The following is an 18,970-nucleotide window of genomic DNA, read 5'->3' on the forward strand; positions in this document are numbered from 1 at the left end:
GAATTCGTGTGACGATAAGAAAATTGGGAAGGGGAGAATGAATATTCGCCGCCATCATGGGTCTAGCCCGGCCGATGACGTCAAGGGCTAGCGGTGTGCAATCACGCAGCGCATGAAAAACAAAGACGGTGAAAATATTTGTTCTGCATAAAGAAGAGAGAGAGAAAAGAAAAGTGTGTGTGCGCACGCTTAAGAACGAGGAAGATACCGATAGACGGTGGAAGAGCAAAGGAGGGAGAAAAGAGGCGTGCAGTAAGCAGTAAGACAGGACGTAGAACGGCCGCCGCCGTTGTGTTTGGGCTCGGCTCGGTTGTGCCGCTTCCGTTATGACGATACGATCCAGCGCTTGGCGCTGTGACCGGGCAATCAGTTGTTTGTGATTATGCCTAACTGACATAATTCTATTTTCGAACGAATTTAAACGGAACGCGATGGAGGTGCGCATCGTTTCTCCGTTCGACTGGTAAACCGATTCCTCCTTTTGATCGTTACGCAGTTCTCGTACGCCATGTGCTATTGCCACGCGTGTGTTTCCTCTACCGTTGGATTAATCCTAGTTAAATATCCGTGAAGCAAAATCTCTCGCCGAACCGTTTTCAAACGACGATCATCGTGATCCTAGTGGCTCGTGTTAGTGTAGTGTAGGAAGATACTTTTTCGCTTTCTCTCTCTCTTTCTCTTTTCTCTCTCTCTCTCTCTCTCTCTCTCTCTCGCTCTTTCTCTCTCTCACTCTCTGTCTCTCCGCCCCTCGCATTTTTGGCCGGCTTGTACCAAGAGAGAGAGTCAGAATAAGAACAACAACGGGAGACGTAGAAAAAAGGATAGACGGTGGATTCGGCGAGCCCGAGTACGAGAGATAACGCGAGGAGCGCAAGTGGTGTATCAAGATGGCGCATAATTTGGCACCGAGCGTCAACTGTTCGCTCGACGACATTGATCTAAACGCATTGAAGGTACGTAAATATATGTTATTTTCATTCGACTCGGCGTCCACGAATCGTATATTATGCTCCACGATGCGTTCCATCATGGTTCCTCCCTGTACATCTCGAACGAACACAGTGTTCGGTAATTAACCTCGTAAGACAGACGATGACTATTTTATTCTCGGTAGAACAACGGGAGGGAGAAGTCCCCCTTGAATTTTTCTATCGTTAACATAGTTTTCGTTCGAAATCCGTTCGCTTTATCAATGTATCTGCTATTTCATTGACAATCCGCTCGGAAATGATTACCACCGCATTCATTGACATTTAATATAGCGAATACCTACATACGTATACTGCAGCGTACGATTTTTATTGAAATTATCTAGCTTCGAATAGAATTCTGTGAAAGATATGTATGAAACTTTGTATATAATTATACGTATCTATATATACAGTCGGGGACAAAATTAAGTGGACACCCTTTAAAAACTTTTTTAAAATTGGACCGAACGACTTGAGATTTTCGAGATGCTAAGAAAGATTCATTTACTAGGTAATGTACAAAAAGAATATTAATCGAAGTTGTGAAGAAAAAAGTGGAGGTCATAGTTTATAACTTTTTTTATCTGTGCAGATAATGAAAATTTAAAATATACCTTTTGCTGGTCTGAGTAAGTTATATACATGCACAATGTTTCATCAAAATTGATGAAGGCTGCTATGATAATTAAGAATTGCAAAATTTGTGATATTTCAATGCCTATAATTTTTTTATGCGTCGACTGATTTTGATGAAACTTTGTGCATGTATATAACTTAGTTAGGTCTACAAACTGCATATTTTAAATTTTCATTGTAGGGACAGATGAAGAAGTTAAAACTCGTAACCTTTACTTTTTTCTTTGAAATTCCGAGCAACAGCAATTACAAAACAGTTTTTTACACATCACCTAATAAATTAATCCATCGAACATCTAAAAAGAAACAAGTCTTGGTCCAATTTGAAAAAAGTTATTCGTTTTTAATGGGTGCTCATTTAATTTTGTCCCTGACTGTATTATATACTTTAGCTAACATGTACAGAGTATAAAGAATTTGTTTCTAAAATTCACATAAAGTTCTCAAGTTAATAATGCTAATAAATAATCCTAATAAATGTACAATGCCTATAAAAATGTATTTTGATAGAAATAAATGCGTCCATATTTATTACATCTGCGTGTATGTCACGTATAAAACTACATTGATACTTTAATATTTTAGGAACCTGCAGGTATCTTTGAACTGATTGAAGTTGTTGGCAATGGAACCTACGGTCAAGTTTACAAAGTAAGTACATAAACTTGTTTACTTATTGTTTTATGAGTATCGTCTTCTCATGTTATGAATCATCTCATTAGATGTCCCAAATGCTTTATGATTTTCTTTGGTCTTTTTAAAAATTATATTGATGAAATAACCAACAATATTTTAATTAGCCAGTTTTAAACTGCAAGTACTAGACTGTGGATTTTACGTATTTATGACAAGAATGGGGCGTGTAATTTGAAACAGTAGAAGGATTAAAAGAATTTGAGAATGTCGACAGATTTCTTACAAATTAACAAAACTACAAAAGAGAGGAATAAACTCCCATTGGGTTTCTACGTCCTATAATTAATGTAAACGGTTTTTAGTTTACACGAAGATCCATAGTCTAATAATTACGGTACTTATAAGTCAAAATGAATCAAACTTTTCGAGGCATCTTTGAAGATTTCCCCATTATAAAAATGACGCAGTCATTAGTCCTCGATTGCAGCAATGTAAGAAGCATAGCAATTGACTTATTGATAATGCAGACAACTTATTGATATATAATGATTAATAAGTGACAATAGCAGAGAGAGAGAGAGAGATGCATCTGCAATTTTTATCATGCGCTTTTATGAGTTCTTTATCTAATTGTCATTATCTATCTCTATCAATTGTATTGTCATTATCTATCTCTATCAATTGTATTGTCATTTATTGTTCAACTGTGAAACATCTCGCAATTCGTCGCAAATTGTCATTCTATGTGTGTGAACATACACAGGCTCACGAAAGTGTTCGAATGCTCTTTAAAACAGTATAACTCTTTTTAAATTGGATCAACCGACCAGACTTTTTTTGAGCAATTAGAAGAATTGATTTTCCAAATGTGCAAAAAGATTTTGAAGATATTGCAATTGGTAAAAATTACATGAGAAAATAAAAATGGCACTTTATACAACTTTCTTACTGGAGCCTGTAATGAAAATTTAAAATATACGTTTTGTAGATCTATGTTGGTTATACACACGCTGAAAATTTCATCGAAATTGTTTAATGTAAAATTGGTAAAAATCGTAGTTTTTCACGACTTTTGGTCAGTTTCTGTTTAAAATCCACAGATTCTAACATCTTTCGATGCGTGCCGTTTTTATCTGAGTCAACCAATTTCGATGAAAGTTTCAATATGTGTATAATTAACATAGATCTACAAAACGCATATTTTAAACTTTCATTACAGGTTCAAATAAACAAGTTTTGGAAAGTGCCCTATTTATTTGCTCTTATAATTCCTAGCAATTGCAATTTTTTCAAAATCTTTTTTGCACGTCATTCGGTAAACCAATTGTTCTAATTGCTAAAAAAAAAGGTCAGGTCGTTTGGTCCAATTTAAAAAAAGTTATACTGTTTTAAGGTGCGTTCGACTGCTTTCCTGAGCCTGTGTGTGTGTGTGTATGCATTTATTCGATTGATTGAAATGTCTTGCTGCTTCTTTGCTACAATGTTTGTACCACGCCGCAGATACAAACATTACAAGTACATAAATCAATTTAGAGATTACAGAAAGTACGGTTTCACGTTAAAAATATGAGTGTCCTTATCGAACTGGCAAATACGCATGCACGCACACATACACACACGCGTACGCGTGTGCCCATACGAATCTCCATGTGTATGTATGCGTGTCACAAATTGGTATTGGTTAACGTACCAGGATGGAAAGATGTCTATTTTCACCTGTGGTTGAGATTGCAGGAGACAGTGATTCACCTTGAAAAAATTCTTGGTAAAGTTGTCCTTGGATGGACAACCATGTGTGAAAAACAGTCGCGTATAAGAGGTCGAGAATCTTAACCGGAAGGATGTGGAATATACTCGGTGTACGAATAATAGCTTTCATAGTCAAATCGCTGCCGCTCGACAACAATACGTTTTCGAAAATCGCGTGCGGATCGCTTCAAATTCGAAAGTCATATTTCCCCGCGTTTTACGTGCGTCCAATCTCGCTGAAAAATTTAGAAGAAAAAAAAAAAAAGAAAGAAACAATAAAGTTAGCCTCGTTAATTTCAGGATACCTCTAATCATTCCTTTCCGTGCATTAGTGTGCTGCACGCAATAAACATGATCGGAGAACCACCACAACGCTCGCAAAAGGAGTTCCCCAAGCGATACACCGACATTAAAATGAGTTTTTACACGATAAACCTGTAAACATTGAACGATACGCAGCTTTAATGCCGGCCGATTCGTGGTTTGGAAGATTATTACGAAGGTTTCGCAATATTTTATTTATTGCACATTAAATTATGGCCCCTTTGTAAGGGGGCGAGCGGTGTAATTCGAAGAACACGCGCATCCTCGAGTTCCTCGAACTCTGACCACGTTCGATGATTTCTACGGGTCAATTGGCTTTTTATTTAACCCCCCGTATGCTATGCCGGAGTCATTCGTGACCCGTCGCAGTAGCGGTGGGGATAAGCTCGAGCGACCGTGTCAATATGTTCAATTTTATTCCGATATAAGAGCTTCTTATTTCGAAATCAGAAAATCGCTATCCCCTCTTCTTCCTTTGAAGTTATGCGCTCGACACTGACACAGAACGGGAGGGTATGTCATATTCTATCATTTTCCGACGAAAGATATCGCTGATGAATTGTCAAGTCGCGTAGGTACCCTCATTCGAAATACGACGAAAGCCGGCCCCGAGCGATCGTCTTATATCGGAATAAACCTGTATTAGCGTAATGTCGGTGTCCGAGGGTTAACAGTTGAACGATTGTCTTTTTCTGAAAATAAATACGGTAACTCTTAACAGTAATTGGACATTGTATCAGTGTCATTGATTAGCAGTGTGTCTTGGTTAATTGGGAAAGGATTGGGCCGATGTCTTTCTTGTGATTAACTGTTTTCCGACCCCACATAACAGTTTAAGTATCATTCCAACTGTAATATTAACCTGAACACAGTAGGAGTATATTTACATGTATGTAAATTATGGTATACATTCTATAAATGTGGAAGCTTAGGATATTTTTAAGTATACGATCCGAAACATAATTCGCAAACACATATTAACTCCGAATCTGAATCATGGATCATTGAAATTTTTTGGAACTGTAGGCTCTCCACCGCATTGCAGCATTAATTAGAGGTGTAATTATGCCGGTAAAAATTGTGAGCCAAATATCGTCTTGTGATTCTGACAAGTCACGTTTCCGTAATTTCGCGGACCACTTGGAACAAGTTCAGGGAACACCGGTCAAGAACCGTTGCCGTAACGTCACTTAAACTCGAAAAATAGATTCTCTAATTGAATTTGTAAAAAAGGTTACTTAAGAGGTCGTCTCGCTGAACTCGATTCCCTGCATATGCACAACGAACCGTGCACGGTGATTATGTGTTTTACCGGTTACGTCACTCACTCTTACAAAGATTGCTTATGTTACGGTAGATACGGCTTTTCGAAACTAGATTGCTTAAATATTTTCCAAAGTGATGGAAAATAGTATAGATAATATAGTTCAGGAAAGAGTATTCGACCTAAACTTTCGATTTTTTAAATATTGTCTACATTTAAACTACCGTAATTGCGTGAAAACGGATTGCGCAACAATAAACTTGATTTGTTTTAATTTAAATCAATTATGCTTCGGACGTTCCCATTTTTTAAAGGAGAAATTCTGCAATAGATATTGTCAAAATTTCGATAATTTCGATAAAGAGGAACAATATTGTCTACCTTCCTGAATTCGGAATGGATATCCTCTGTACAAGTTCTAATAAATATTTTTGAAAATACTCGTGCGTACTGCGTGTTTCAATCTTAATTTGCGTTAATTGAGCGGTGACTATTCGTGGCCTAATTTCATTTAAATGTAACTTTCATCGCAATTTTCATTTACTCGACTGCACCTCGCACGACGTATTTGTTGATCCTATAATCTGCGCAATTGAATTACAAATTTCGAAATTAGATCGGAAAATCGAGGTGCATTAAATTACATTAAGGGAGATTGATATTTTCGATAATTAGGAACCAATATCACGGCTGCAGATTGTTCGCCAATAAATTCGATTAACCCGGTCAACGAATTTGCAGGTTTATTTATAAAAACGAAAGTTGCGCTAATTCTCTTTCATCGCGTTTCGCGCATTCGTTCCGTACAAAATCTCGCTTTTCGCGCGCGTTATCGCTTCACGGATGCATAGCATCTGCAAATAACGCGTTACCTGAACGCGTGCATCAATTATTTTTGAAATTCTGTAAAAATTCCTGCCGTAAATGCTCCGATCACGATTTTTTTTCCGACGATTAATATTCAATGGCCGCTATTGTACATAAATATTTATGAATGAATTCACTTAAGCGTTTTCATGCCGACTAACGAGCTGCAACGTGTTTTTCTTTTTTTTTTTCTTTTTTCGTAGCGTTCAGGTATGCTTCGAGTGTGTGTTCATACTAGCTTGTGTAAGTGAAAAAAAAAAATGAACTTTGCACGTGCACCGTGACGTATCGGCCCGGTTTATTACACGTAATTGTTAACATTAGTTTTGCGCTGTGTTGCGATGGATAGATAACCAGGGGAAGCGAGGAAGAGTACGTTGACCTACTGCCGATGATGACATAGGAACGAACGAAACACGCGGTCGCATGAATACGCATGATCACTGTCGTCTCTTCAATTTCTGTCGATTTAGAAATTACCAAGAACGATCGGGCGAATAATAATTAGCCAACGCAGGGCGTATCGCGTAAAACGGAACGTTAACACATCTTGTTGCATTCATGCGCGTATGAGGAAAAACAATTTAACAAGTTATAAATAAAGTTTAGTTTATTCGTTTTATTTGGCATTATTTTTTTTATTATTACTAGCCATTATTCAAACAGCTTGTGCATGGTTAGGCTAAATAAAGTGTTACGAGCTGTTTTTTTTTTTCAAAATCACAGCAGATGACGACATTCTCAAATTTTTTTCTACATTAAATGATGCAAGACTGCTGAATAATGTTTTCTAAAAAAATTGTATATCTAGAATATAAAATGGAATATTGTATTTAGATACATTGTAATTATCCAGTTTAATGTGTTGTCAGAATGGCGTCTTTCATAAATTATAGCTCCCTCTAAGAAGATCATTAGTGTTTTTGTTTTTGGCTTCTTTTTTTGGTAAATCTTGCAAATTTTGAGAATAAATATTTCTTGTCGGATTAGAATAGTATGCTGTGAGAAGTAGATCCTGTAGTTACAGGATAGAAAGCTTTCAAAAGCAAAAATATCTGAAAGGGAATTTTTATAGCTTTCTATCAGCAATGAGGAATACGAATACCTGATATTAAACGGCATGCGTGAAGTTTTGTTTTTTGTTTTAAAATTCGTATGCCTCGCGTTAAACTTTTTGTTATTCCGCGTTTGCGTGTTTCTCCCATTGATTTTTACGAATGAAAACCAAGATAAAACCAAGATGTTAATGGACACTAACATCATCCATCGCTGCAACTGGTTTTGCCGGATGTTTTTTTAGTCTTTTAGAAGGAACCGAGGTGTTCTCGTTAGTTATGTTCGTGTTTGTGAAAGTATGCTGACAACGCCCGCCTCTCTAAAGAATTTCGCTAAAATACAAATTTGTCAATATTTTTGATATTCGGTTGATAACGATCGAAATTGTGAATATCTAGCGAGATTTTATTCTCATATGTTTAGAAGGTTCTGCGTTTATGTGTTCGTAATTTACGAATGATATTCTTAATTTAATGGACTCCTCGGCGAAGGAAATAACAACGTTGAGATTTATTTAAAGTATTTTAATACACTGACCAATTGTCGCAAAAGTAAAAATCGTGGTTAGTAGTGTGGATAAAAAGTCTGTGTAACAATATTAATAAATCAGGATGTGATGAAATTAAAATAATGCGTTCGTAGTATTTAATTGCAAGTAAAATTATTTTATGTTTTATTTTAACACGAAATTGCAAAATCCGCTTGAAAAAAATTAACGAGGTATCGCCAATTAAACATAGAAAAGCTGAAGAGGATTTCTGTAAATAATAACAGGAAATTGCACGTCAGAATTATATTGTTAATAAAAAGTGGCGAACTACACTGCCAGTAAAACGCGCTATATTAGCAATATGAACACTTTCACATGTTTCTCCTTATTGTACTCGAGAGCATGAGAGAATTCTTGGAAGTAATTATGTCTGATATCTCAGAAAGTAAATGGCAGTATTAAAATTTTTACACAGAACCAGGTTTTTAAAAAGTTTACCGAGGAAAGCAAAACTTACATATCAGCACACAAAATAAATGAATATCTGGGATTTAACGACAACAAAATATTAAACAAGACGTTCCTCCTGGTTGATCTGGCGTTAACAAATAAAGTTGAGCAGTGGCAATTTTCATTTTTTTTCTATTTACTCACTTCATAGTAACTTCTTAAATAAATTGTACCAGTTTACTGAACGATATGGAAAAGGTATATGACATGTTTGCAACGGGTTGCTAATATTGTCACAGTAAATAAATAGTAGTAAACGTGCGTAGTATGTTGATACCGGTTATCATTAAATCTAATCGCAACAATTGCGTTTCTAGCTTTAGAAGGACTTGCAAAGTACACAGCGTATTGATTTAGGCTTTTTCTTCTGAAAACTAAAAAATCTAACTAAATATGTACATCGAGTTATCGAGAAAATTTCAAACTTTTTTCAAAGTGTTAATCGAGAATTTGATCAGATTTTCGGAATAATATAATCGACTCAAATTAGAATCCGAGGACTGAACAATTCTGGGGACCATCCGCCATTTTGTCGCTCTGCTATTAGGACAGTGTAGAAATCGCGCGGTTTAAATAATTCAAAATGGTTTCAATTTTTTCCGATAAGGCAATAGAGAGCACTAAAAATCCACTCTAATCCTTATAGATATGAAATTAATAAATCAGATTTGAATCGATGATGGTAATTCTCCGTTGAAATAATAATAGTGGTTCACGAAGACGTCGAACTAAAAGAGATGTACAAATTGTTAACAATTTCATAGATTTTTCTTTTTAATTTCTTTTCATTAAACAAAATGTTTAATCGAATCGTGAAACAGTAACATTCCTGAGGGGCTTTAAGTTAGCTCTTTCGCGCAGAGGGTCCTCGAACGCATCTCTTATGCAGTTTCATTCAAAAGAGAGTACAATTTCACTGGATGCACTGTGTTGCACCTGCGAATGAAACAAGGTCATGAGAACTAAGACCGTACGATGGCTTTCTGCTTTTTTCTCGACCGCTTCCTCTATCATTTCGACCGAAAAAAAAAGAAACGCACCGAAGGGGACGTAACTTATGAAACAAGATATACATAACTTGGTCGCAGAGGCGTGACTCATTCCGAACAGTCTTTCGTGCAGGTCCATTTTTCTCATTTGCCGGATAGTGATCGTTGCTCGTTGCGGGCTTTGCGACTGCGGATTGATCGATCGCAATCTTGTTTTCAGATTTTTACAAACGCCCAGGTGTTTCCTGTCGCGCACCTATCTCTACCGTCGAATTCCAACAAAATGGAGACGCAACATCGCAGGAAAAAATCAATTTGTTTCTCAGAATTTTGTCGGTAAAGTAGATCCGGCACTGAAATCTAGTGCAGGTATTTTTTTTTTCTATCTTGAACGCAGTTTTTTCCTGAAAATAGAAAAAGAGAGATTAGCAGTGTCGCGTTCCAATCGTTAGTTCAGTCGTTATCAAAAAATACTGAATATCTTCCTCCTTGAAAAAAACTCCTCAGGACTGAGTCACGCTATTTTTCTAAAGGTAAACAAATAATTGTTTTAGGGTCATCGGTACTTTCTTTAGCAGGATAGATAATAAAAAACTAAATTCGGTGGATACCATCTGTTTGACCTTGACACGACCTTGAGCAAAAATAATCATGTTTTGATGCGAGAAAGATGTAGAAGTTCATAACTTCAGCCTGAATTATGTATTTTTTACGTCGTGTTATTGAGTTCTTGGTACAAGGTCTCCTAGATATCAACGATAAAATGTTGTATAAAAACGAATTATAAATGAGGTCAATAATGATTATTACGGAACGGGAACAGTTTGAATATTTTAATTTTAACAGTATAGGCATACTCTGAAATTAGTCAAGAGCATCGCGTCGCGCGTAAATTGTTAATTAGAAGTATAAAAGCATTTTAGGAGGTTTCGTGTATGCCATCGAGAACTCTGGGTCAATATTGGTACAGTTTTTTGGTTTTAACCCCACTTATTTGGGACACGAATGGGCAGATGGAGGGATGTTTCTTAAATAGCCCGTCGAGACCCACAATTTGAGGTATGACTCATTAAAAAAACACGTTTCCACTTCTGGTATTCTTCTCGCTAGTGCGTTAGCACCGCGGTACAGATGTTCCTCCGGCGTTCCCCTGTCTGATGCATAGACTGCGAATTTTTATGCACTTGTGACTTATATCGAATTCTAAAAATTGTTTCACGCGTTCCCGGATTATTTCTTTTATCTACCGGAGCTGCAGGAAATGAAGTTCCAGTTAACCTACTCCCTGGAAACTCGTGTCAAACGATTTCTTCATTTTTTGTGTATTTTGTTAACTGTATTACTCAGATTTTGTTGGAAGTTAAGTTAATAAAAATTGGAGTACTCGTGAACGTCCACATACTGACGCATACTTATTACGAAATTCTCTAAACAGTGGAATGAATTAATATTTAGTGGAGATATTAATCTTTATTATGTGGAAAGAAAAATGTTTTCAATATTTTAAAAAATTCTCTCTCGCAAAGGGTTAAAATATTTTATGTTACTGTGTTCCATCTCTGTCTCGAAGAATTTTTATTGCACTAACTGACTCGAAGCGATTTGTAAAGCGACGCTGCATTTTACGGAGCGTCTTGATATTATATCCAATTTTGAAATGAGACTCTTACTCTGGTCATATTCAAATGTTTCAGCTAGCCTTCTTTATGTTTTACTATCACTGTTTGTACTGAGGTTTCTCAGAAGCGATAACATTCTTGGTGTGGACTAAGAAGTCGGAGAATAGTGCTCGTGCGGTAACCTAATAATTCTGCTAGGACGACTGATTATAGTAATGTAGGGACCGTACTGCACGGTATTTGTGATTAGGGTCGTTGAATGCAGAAGAAAATCTTTCGACGTAGTGCAACAGGAAAATATATCAATAAAAATGGCGAAAGTTTTAGTCGTACAATAAGTCGACGAGAATAGAAGTTATGGAAGCTAATGGAAATGGTGGAACTTGTGTCACGTATATATTTTTTAATGAAAAATGCCCGATGAAAATGATTAAACTTGTCAGGTGTGCATTTTTTATGAAACATGTCGGATGTGTTTTGAACGTTTTGGTGAATCACGATGATCCGTTTAAACCAGCTATTGTTTACACATGTTAGAGCTGATAAGATCATAGGAAATGATAACACTTATAGACATAGGTGCAATCATTGCTAGGTGAAAGATGCGTCGTCAATAAATAATACTTTTCCAAGGAACGTTTAATTGTCTTCAAATTGTCGCGACGTCTAAGCACGAAAAATACGATTTCAATAATAGCTACAATCGAGACTAACGTGCCAATTGTTATTAACAATCGCAACAGCTTATCATTTTCCTGGTTCGTGTCTGTTATCAACAATAGGGGTTTTGTGAAACCTGTAGCCTTTATACTCAATATTTTTCAGAAGATATTTATCATTTATTATACTTATAGCTATTATTTATTATACATATAGTTTTGCAATTTTTCTACAGGAGTATAAAAACGTTTTCAAATAGAAGTTTGCAATGAGTACCAGGTCATTGACGCAGAAGTTAATTACTTTGCTATACGATAAAAACAATGGTCAATTTATAGCTGCAGCTTTCCATGACCACGGACTAGCTTTATCATAAATAAAAATCCTTTCAATCCGCTGCTGCTTTGAATAATCGGCCATCGTGAGACGCTTAACAATACAATAATATATTCTCTGTGCGATAATCATCTGGAGAACACATCGTGCACGTATCTGTGTATCGATAAGCAGAGCTAATAGATTCAATATTCTGCTGTTATCAATCTTATCGAAGTTGGGAGACGTTGCGTGAAACATTTATAGTTAAAAAAAAAAAAAAGGTTCACGCAGCATTCTAATACCACCTTTGGAATTGGACTACTTCTTCGATGCTCAAGGTCACTTTAAGGCCAGCTCTCAGACATACTCGAACACGTTTTAAAGTTCACTGAGAGGCGCAGTAGAAAAAAATAGGCTCGGCTGGAAAAAATACCAGTCAGCGTGAAAACGATCCGGAAAATCCTATCATTAACAAAACTTTGCAGTTAGTTTTCGTTTTAAAGATTTTTCGCATCATCGAGAGTGCGGGAAAAATGAATTAACGACTACGCCTTAGTTGTATTGAAAAGTGTTTAGATACTTATAAAAATTATTAATAATATAACTTATTGAATAAGACATATTGGACGAAATCATTGTAAAGAATAGTAATGTCTTGATCCATGTGAAAACTTCGAAACCGTAATCTTTTACCGTCTAGTGTCGAATATACAGGGTGTCCCGGGTTTTAATGGACAAACTTGGGGAGCATATCCTACAAGTGGAAATAAGAAAAAAAAAATGTTATTCGAAGTTTGCTCAGAAACGCTTTATTACAAAGTTATAAACAGGTAAAGTTAGAATTGATGACGGTGGATTTTACTTTACTGAACATTGAAAGGTCGATCGTGTTTATCGGATTATTTAAAAATGCCGTCCTTAACACTAACAGCAAACATGCCTGGTCGTTAACACTAACAGCAAGTCATATCAAAATAGTAAACATGACATGAATGGACAAATAAGATAAACACGTTCGACCTTTCAATGTTCAGTAAAGTAAAATCCACCGTCATCAATTCTAACTTTACTTGTTTATAACTTTGTAATAAAGCGTTTCCGAGCAAACTTCAAATAACACTTTCTTCTTATTTCCACTTGTAGGATATGCTCCCCAAGTTTGTCCATTAAAACCCGGGACACACTGTATAATAAATTAAGAAACAAAAGGTTGAATTTACTACAAAGTTTGTTTCAGATTTCAAAATAATTGATTACTTATGGGTTCCCCTAATATTACCAAAACATCCGTCACATTTTTCTGATTGAAAAGATATCAAATACTACACTGTTTGGGTCACATTTACTTTGTTTAATACATGATACATATAGCAAAACCTCTATTATCCGTACTGATCAGTGAAGCCTGAGTGCTCGGATTATAGAACAGTTATTTACCTGCATTGCTAGATTGAATCTTTATTACGTATATTGCTGACTGTTTATATGTGATACAATAGAACAGAGCTGCTCAACATGCTTATTAGTGGGCAAGGGCGCCCGCCGATGCCCGTGGGCACAGTTACGGGCAAATGACTTAGCGGAGTGGGAGTAGGCGTAGCCCACATTGGGAGAGGGGGGGGGGGTGCTTTCTTTATAACTCGTAAACGAATTAACCAATATCGGTGAAATTTTCAGCATGGATGTAATTTATTCGAGCGAATCAAATGCATTCTTTAAATTTTCAATACAGGCTCAGATAAAAAAGCTGAAAACACCAACTTTTACTATTTCTTTTGCGATTCCGACCAATTCAAATTTTTTTTTACACCTCGTCTAATAAACTAATCCTTCTAACTTCTCAATAAAATCCAAGTCATTCGATCTAATTTTTAAAAAGTTATGTTGCCTCAAACAGTGTAGACTCAGTTTTGCTCGTTAGCGTGTATTGCTTTGTAACAGTGACAAGACTGTGCCCATTCAGACTTCATACAACTTTTATTGTAATATGTGCTTGAATGAAGAGGTTCATCAAAGAATTTCCTATGAAAACATTTTTACAATTTCAGTAATTGTAAAAGAAACAATTAGGAAGTCATTGTAACTGGTCCGGTAGTTCTAGTGTTAACAACAAAATAATGCCACAAATGTGTGATGGTCAATGTTATATAAAAAAACAATTATAATGTTAATAATAAGCATCACGTTACTTAAGTGCTGCACTCTGTCGCAGCGGGGATAAATTTTTAACGAATATCGTGCACATTCCATCCGGACATTACTGTAATTGAAAAATCGGATTGATATGCGAAGTGAAAGTTTATTTGAACAAAGCATCCGAACGCTTTCCGCTGTGGCGTTTCAAGGCTGATTAGTCCGCAAGGACGAAAGACGAAAAATGGAACGAAAATGGAGGAACGGGTAGCGCGAACGAGAGCAACAAAGCAGAAAGACGCACGGGACGAGCGTGCGAGGCGAAAGGAAAAAGAAAGTTTGCAAACCAGAAGAAAAAAGATAACATAGGCGAGAATAAATTTCTGGGATGCGGTGGATTCAAAAGGGAAAGATAAAGAGCTCCAGGTGAAGATTAAAGGACGGGATGTGGCGAACTTGTATGAAACTTGGGTGACGGAAAAAGGCTGAATGGGGGAATACCGGCGAGAGTTGGACGGGGAATGCTCGTGAAAAGACAATGGGGGAGGAAGATGGCGAGAAGAAAAGTGAGATGAATTGGAAAGCGATGGAGAATAAGTACGGTGTGCGCGCAGAGACATTAGGCTGCCGGCAGGTTCACCTGGCTGGGAAAGAAAGGGAACGGAAGAAGGGTGAAAAGGTTACAAACCAAAATAGTTATTCCTTTTTACGATTCATCTTCATTGATACCGTTCCTTTCTTTATTACACCAGCTGGCGAAATAATAAGCAGAGTGCAGAATTCATGCAGATAAGAATTACGAAAAATTAGGGGGCTGGCCGCTAGCTCCAAGACCAATTAGGGGGCCTTGACTGTCTAAAATATGCCGGCTTCTGGAATTTTTTTTAAGGACAATTAATATGTGAAAAATTCCGATTTTTCACAGCGATAATAGCACACGCCTTGACTTTGTTCTGCATTTTTTTCAGAGCAAAATATTTAACACTAAAGCTACCACCGCCGCACAGTGGGCAATTTGGACAAAATCGGATTCAAAATGAAGGAACTTTCGACAGGAATGAGGTAGAGCGATGAAATTTTTTTAAAATGAAAGCTGCAACTTTGTAGAATATGGGAAAAATAGAGAGATTGTGGTACGAACGTTTTTTAACCTCGAGAAAATTCGTTAAACGCGCACAAATTCAAGAAAATTTTAGTTTTTCCAATACCACGCGCGGAAAAAATTTTTTCTTAACATGCTATACATCATTTCCCATAGATTTTTTCACGCTGATTTCAAATCTGGTTTCAAAATTTGTCTACGACCTCAGGATTTTGCAAAAAATAGATATTTGTGACAAAAACTAATGAAATCATTTTTTCGTTGAAATGATTGGATGGTAATAATCTCCCTATTTTTCCCATATTCTACAAAGTTTCAGCTTTCATTTAAAAAAAATTTCATCGCTCTACCTCATTTCTATCGAAAGTTCTTTGATTTTGAATCCGATCTCGTCCAAATTGACCACTGTGTGCCGGTCAACAGTTCCAGATTGTTTATTATTGATTACAGAAATTGTAAAGATGCTTTCGTGCGAAATGATTAAATAAATATACATAGCAGAGCATGTCTTATAATACGAATCGCACAAAATCCCAATAAATTCAATCTCGTCATTTTTATAAGACAACATGTCACTTTTAAGGCTCGGTAGGTTTAGTGTTAGAAAATTGCTGTTATTCGCTGTTTTCGAAACGGCTTTGACACGTGAATGTGCCATTGGTGACAAAAGTTGAAACGTCTGAAATGAAAATGTTTTTATTCCCAAACTAGAAGGTATTATCGAAAATGTAGCGTAGTAATTTTTAGCAGCCGTGGTACTACTAATAATATGAAGATTTTCTAGTAGTTAACTTAGGAATGTAGCAATAGGGAAAAACAGTTTAGATGTCAAGTATTTGGTTGCAGTGATATAACGTTGTCTAGATTCATCGCACCACTTGAATCTGCTGTTCCGCTGTCTTTCAACGTTTACTCTCCTCGGCCCTTACCGTGCTCTTTGTGACGTCCATTATCGTCTTCTTGACTCTCCACCTTATCTCTTGTAACTACATCCACCTACGCCCATTTTCTCTTTCTCCCAGGATCTCTTTTAGTCTTCCGACACCTTTTTTTCTCTCCCCCGTGCGAGTACTTCTCGAGCACGTGAGTCCATGTTTCTTTCACTCCTCCTCGCATGCTATACACACAGTGTACACATAAATTGTACGGGCGAAACTTTGCCAGCATCTTTTTTCACAGACTGTACCACTGAAAGAGGTGGCGGAAAAACCTGGAACGCATTTTTTCGCTACGCCCTTTTAACCCTTTTGCCACCGGATGAAACCGTGACGGTATATTTGTAACATTAAACCCCTCGGTCGTATCGAGTCGGCGATCAGGATTTCACACGGAATCTGCTAAATATGAATATTACTAATTTCCTTTAGGGGAGTGCACCACCGTATGCTTGAAATTGTTAAAAATTTGTTTTCAGTGATTATTCAATGAAATGAAAATATCTGTTAAGGGGATGTTTAGCAACCCTTCGAGTTTCATATTTTTTTGTTATTTGAAATTAGAAAATGACAACGTTATACAATATTGTCTATCGTCATGTTTGACTCCTTGGATGGCACCCACTACCGAAAAAAGTTCATGGAAGACACTTTTATGTAAACTTAATCAAGAATAAATAATTTTCTATGCAGTTTTTTGATATCTTAGCCTATTGGACTTTTATAAATATTTAAAATTAATTATTCTTAGGGAAAAAGATCGCATTCTTTAAACAGTCGCGATTTTCTTACTTTTTTGAACTGTTAAATTTACAACAAAATTGTTTGCCTTCGATGCTATTAAAAAGACTGAAATTAGAAACATAGAATGACTCACATAATTGGTCAGACAACTTGTAAATCAGAATAAAATTAGAATTGGTCCAAACGACTTCAGAATGGCGTCAGACAATTGGAAATGATGAAAATGACAACTTTTCACGATTTTTGGTCTATAACTGCGATTTTAAATATTTTTAATCGCTTATAGCACACAGCAACATTCGTCCGTCAGTTTCGATGAAATTTTCGGCATTGTCTTACAAGAGCTATGTTTAAAAAAATTCATTACAGGCTCGGATAAAGAAGTTGTAAGAAACAACATTTGTTTACGTAAGATGAGGAAAAAATTAAACTACCTTTTGTTATGTATCCGATTTATCGAGACTCCACATTAACGAAATAGCCTTTTGATGTAGTATAAGAATTTGCGATTTATCGACAGCTTAATTTTGAATACGCTTTAAATTGATTATGCTAATACAATTTATGACTTTTCAGGGCCGGCACACCAAGACTGGTCAGTTGGCAGCCATCAAAGTTATGGACGTCACAGAAGTGAGTATTGGTTCAGGCGTGATGATTACAATTCCGAGCACTTTCTTTTTATCGATAATAATGTATTCAATTAATCAAAGCGCAATTCAGCATATTAAAGTAGTCACAGAAATGGATGAAAGTAGAGTGCAGATGTATACCTTTATCTTTTGTATCTTACAAAACTACGCTGAGCGTATTACGAACACTCTTTTTATTTAATAAAGATTTTTTATTTATTTATCTGATCTCTATTTTATTTTCTATCTTCTTAACGCAATGCCTGCTCTCCGCTCATTATTATCGTTATTAGATATTGCTAAAAGAACGTACAATATTCGACTGTATTAATTTGCAAAGTACATGTTTTCACTCAGTCAATTTACAAATAATGATTTAATAATTAGAAAACTGTTCAGAAACTGTAAATATTGAAAATGGAAATTGCGGTTTCAGAATTTATCGTTTTTATTAAGTCTATTAACAAAGCAATGTAGAAGCTTGTTGCGAGTGAAAAAAAAGGTGAACGCGTTTACAAATTAATTGTTTTCTAAACGATCGTGAAAAATTAGAGCTCCACCTCTGACCTTTTCGATCATGGTGCTATTTCTTGAATCTTCCCTTGTGCAACGTAGAGGAAAGTAAATCGATGTGAAGGTGCAGAAAAAAAGAAGATGAGCCCCCATCTCGGTGATCTCACACTCTTTGTCGGCCACTTAGTCTATTTTCCGTGAAAAATATTAACTAGGACAGTTAAAAATGAGAATGCAGGTTCTCGTCGTTCAAACACCCGTCAGGTTAATTTATCCCCTAGTTCGTTAATAATTTCAATGAATATCAAATGCTGGGGTTATTCGGTGACGTAATGCTGGGCGGATTTTAATGAGATAGCTCGTGAGATCAGCGTTTTTGAAATGATGATAATTAATGTGAAATTTCTCGGTAGCTTGTGAACCGACCGGTTGAGATTCGGTCGATGCGAAATTTTCTCGGAAAAATATAATTAATGAAATTGAAGGGTTAAGAAATATTAACAGTGCACTTTTCGATTGAGTTTTCAATCAAAATTATATTGTTACTAATTGATAACATTTTCAACTGAGTTTTGCTGCAATGAACCTTCTAATCAATGAAACTTTGTCGCCCAATTCGATTTTCCAAAATTAAACTATGTAAATGGGGAATTGCATAACAGTCTGCAGTTCAGTTATTATGTTCGCCGGTTACTTGCTTTATGGGTTCTAAGTACAGTGATTTTTATAAATGTGGAGCGCTTCAGATCTTCAAAGTTGGAATATTCGTGATTTTCTAGGTAATATTATCGTTGTGTGTTCATGACTCATACAGGTAATAAT

At 36.2% G+C, this 18,970-nt stretch overlaps 1 protein-coding gene across 13 annotated transcripts in view; it reads left to right on the forward strand.

Moving 5' to 3' along the window:
• Positions 1 to 676: 676 nt before the first annotated feature.
• The window catches only part of Msn (serine/threonine-protein kinase msn), a 60,430-nt gene continuing 42,136 nt past the window's right edge, over positions 677 to 18,970 (forward strand). For all 13 annotated transcript variants that reach the window (XM_076806297.1, XM_076806302.1, XM_076806300.1 and 10 more), the window contains exons 1-3: positions 677 to 953; positions 2,193 to 2,258; positions 17,580 to 17,636. In XM_076806297.1, the coding sequence (XP_076662412.1) occupies positions 888 to 953; positions 2,193 to 2,258; positions 17,580 to 17,636 (189 nt within the window). In that variant the 5' untranslated portion in view covers positions 677 to 887. The remainder of the gene's footprint in view (positions 954 to 2,192; positions 2,259 to 17,579; positions 17,637 to 18,970) is intronic.

Source organism: Halictus rubicundus, chromosome 2, assembly GCF_050948215.1.
Source record: "Halictus rubicundus isolate RS-2024b chromosome 2, iyHalRubi1_principal, whole genome shotgun sequence".
NCBI classification, from domain to species: Eukaryota; Metazoa; Arthropoda; class Insecta; order Hymenoptera; family Halictidae; genus Halictus; species Halictus rubicundus.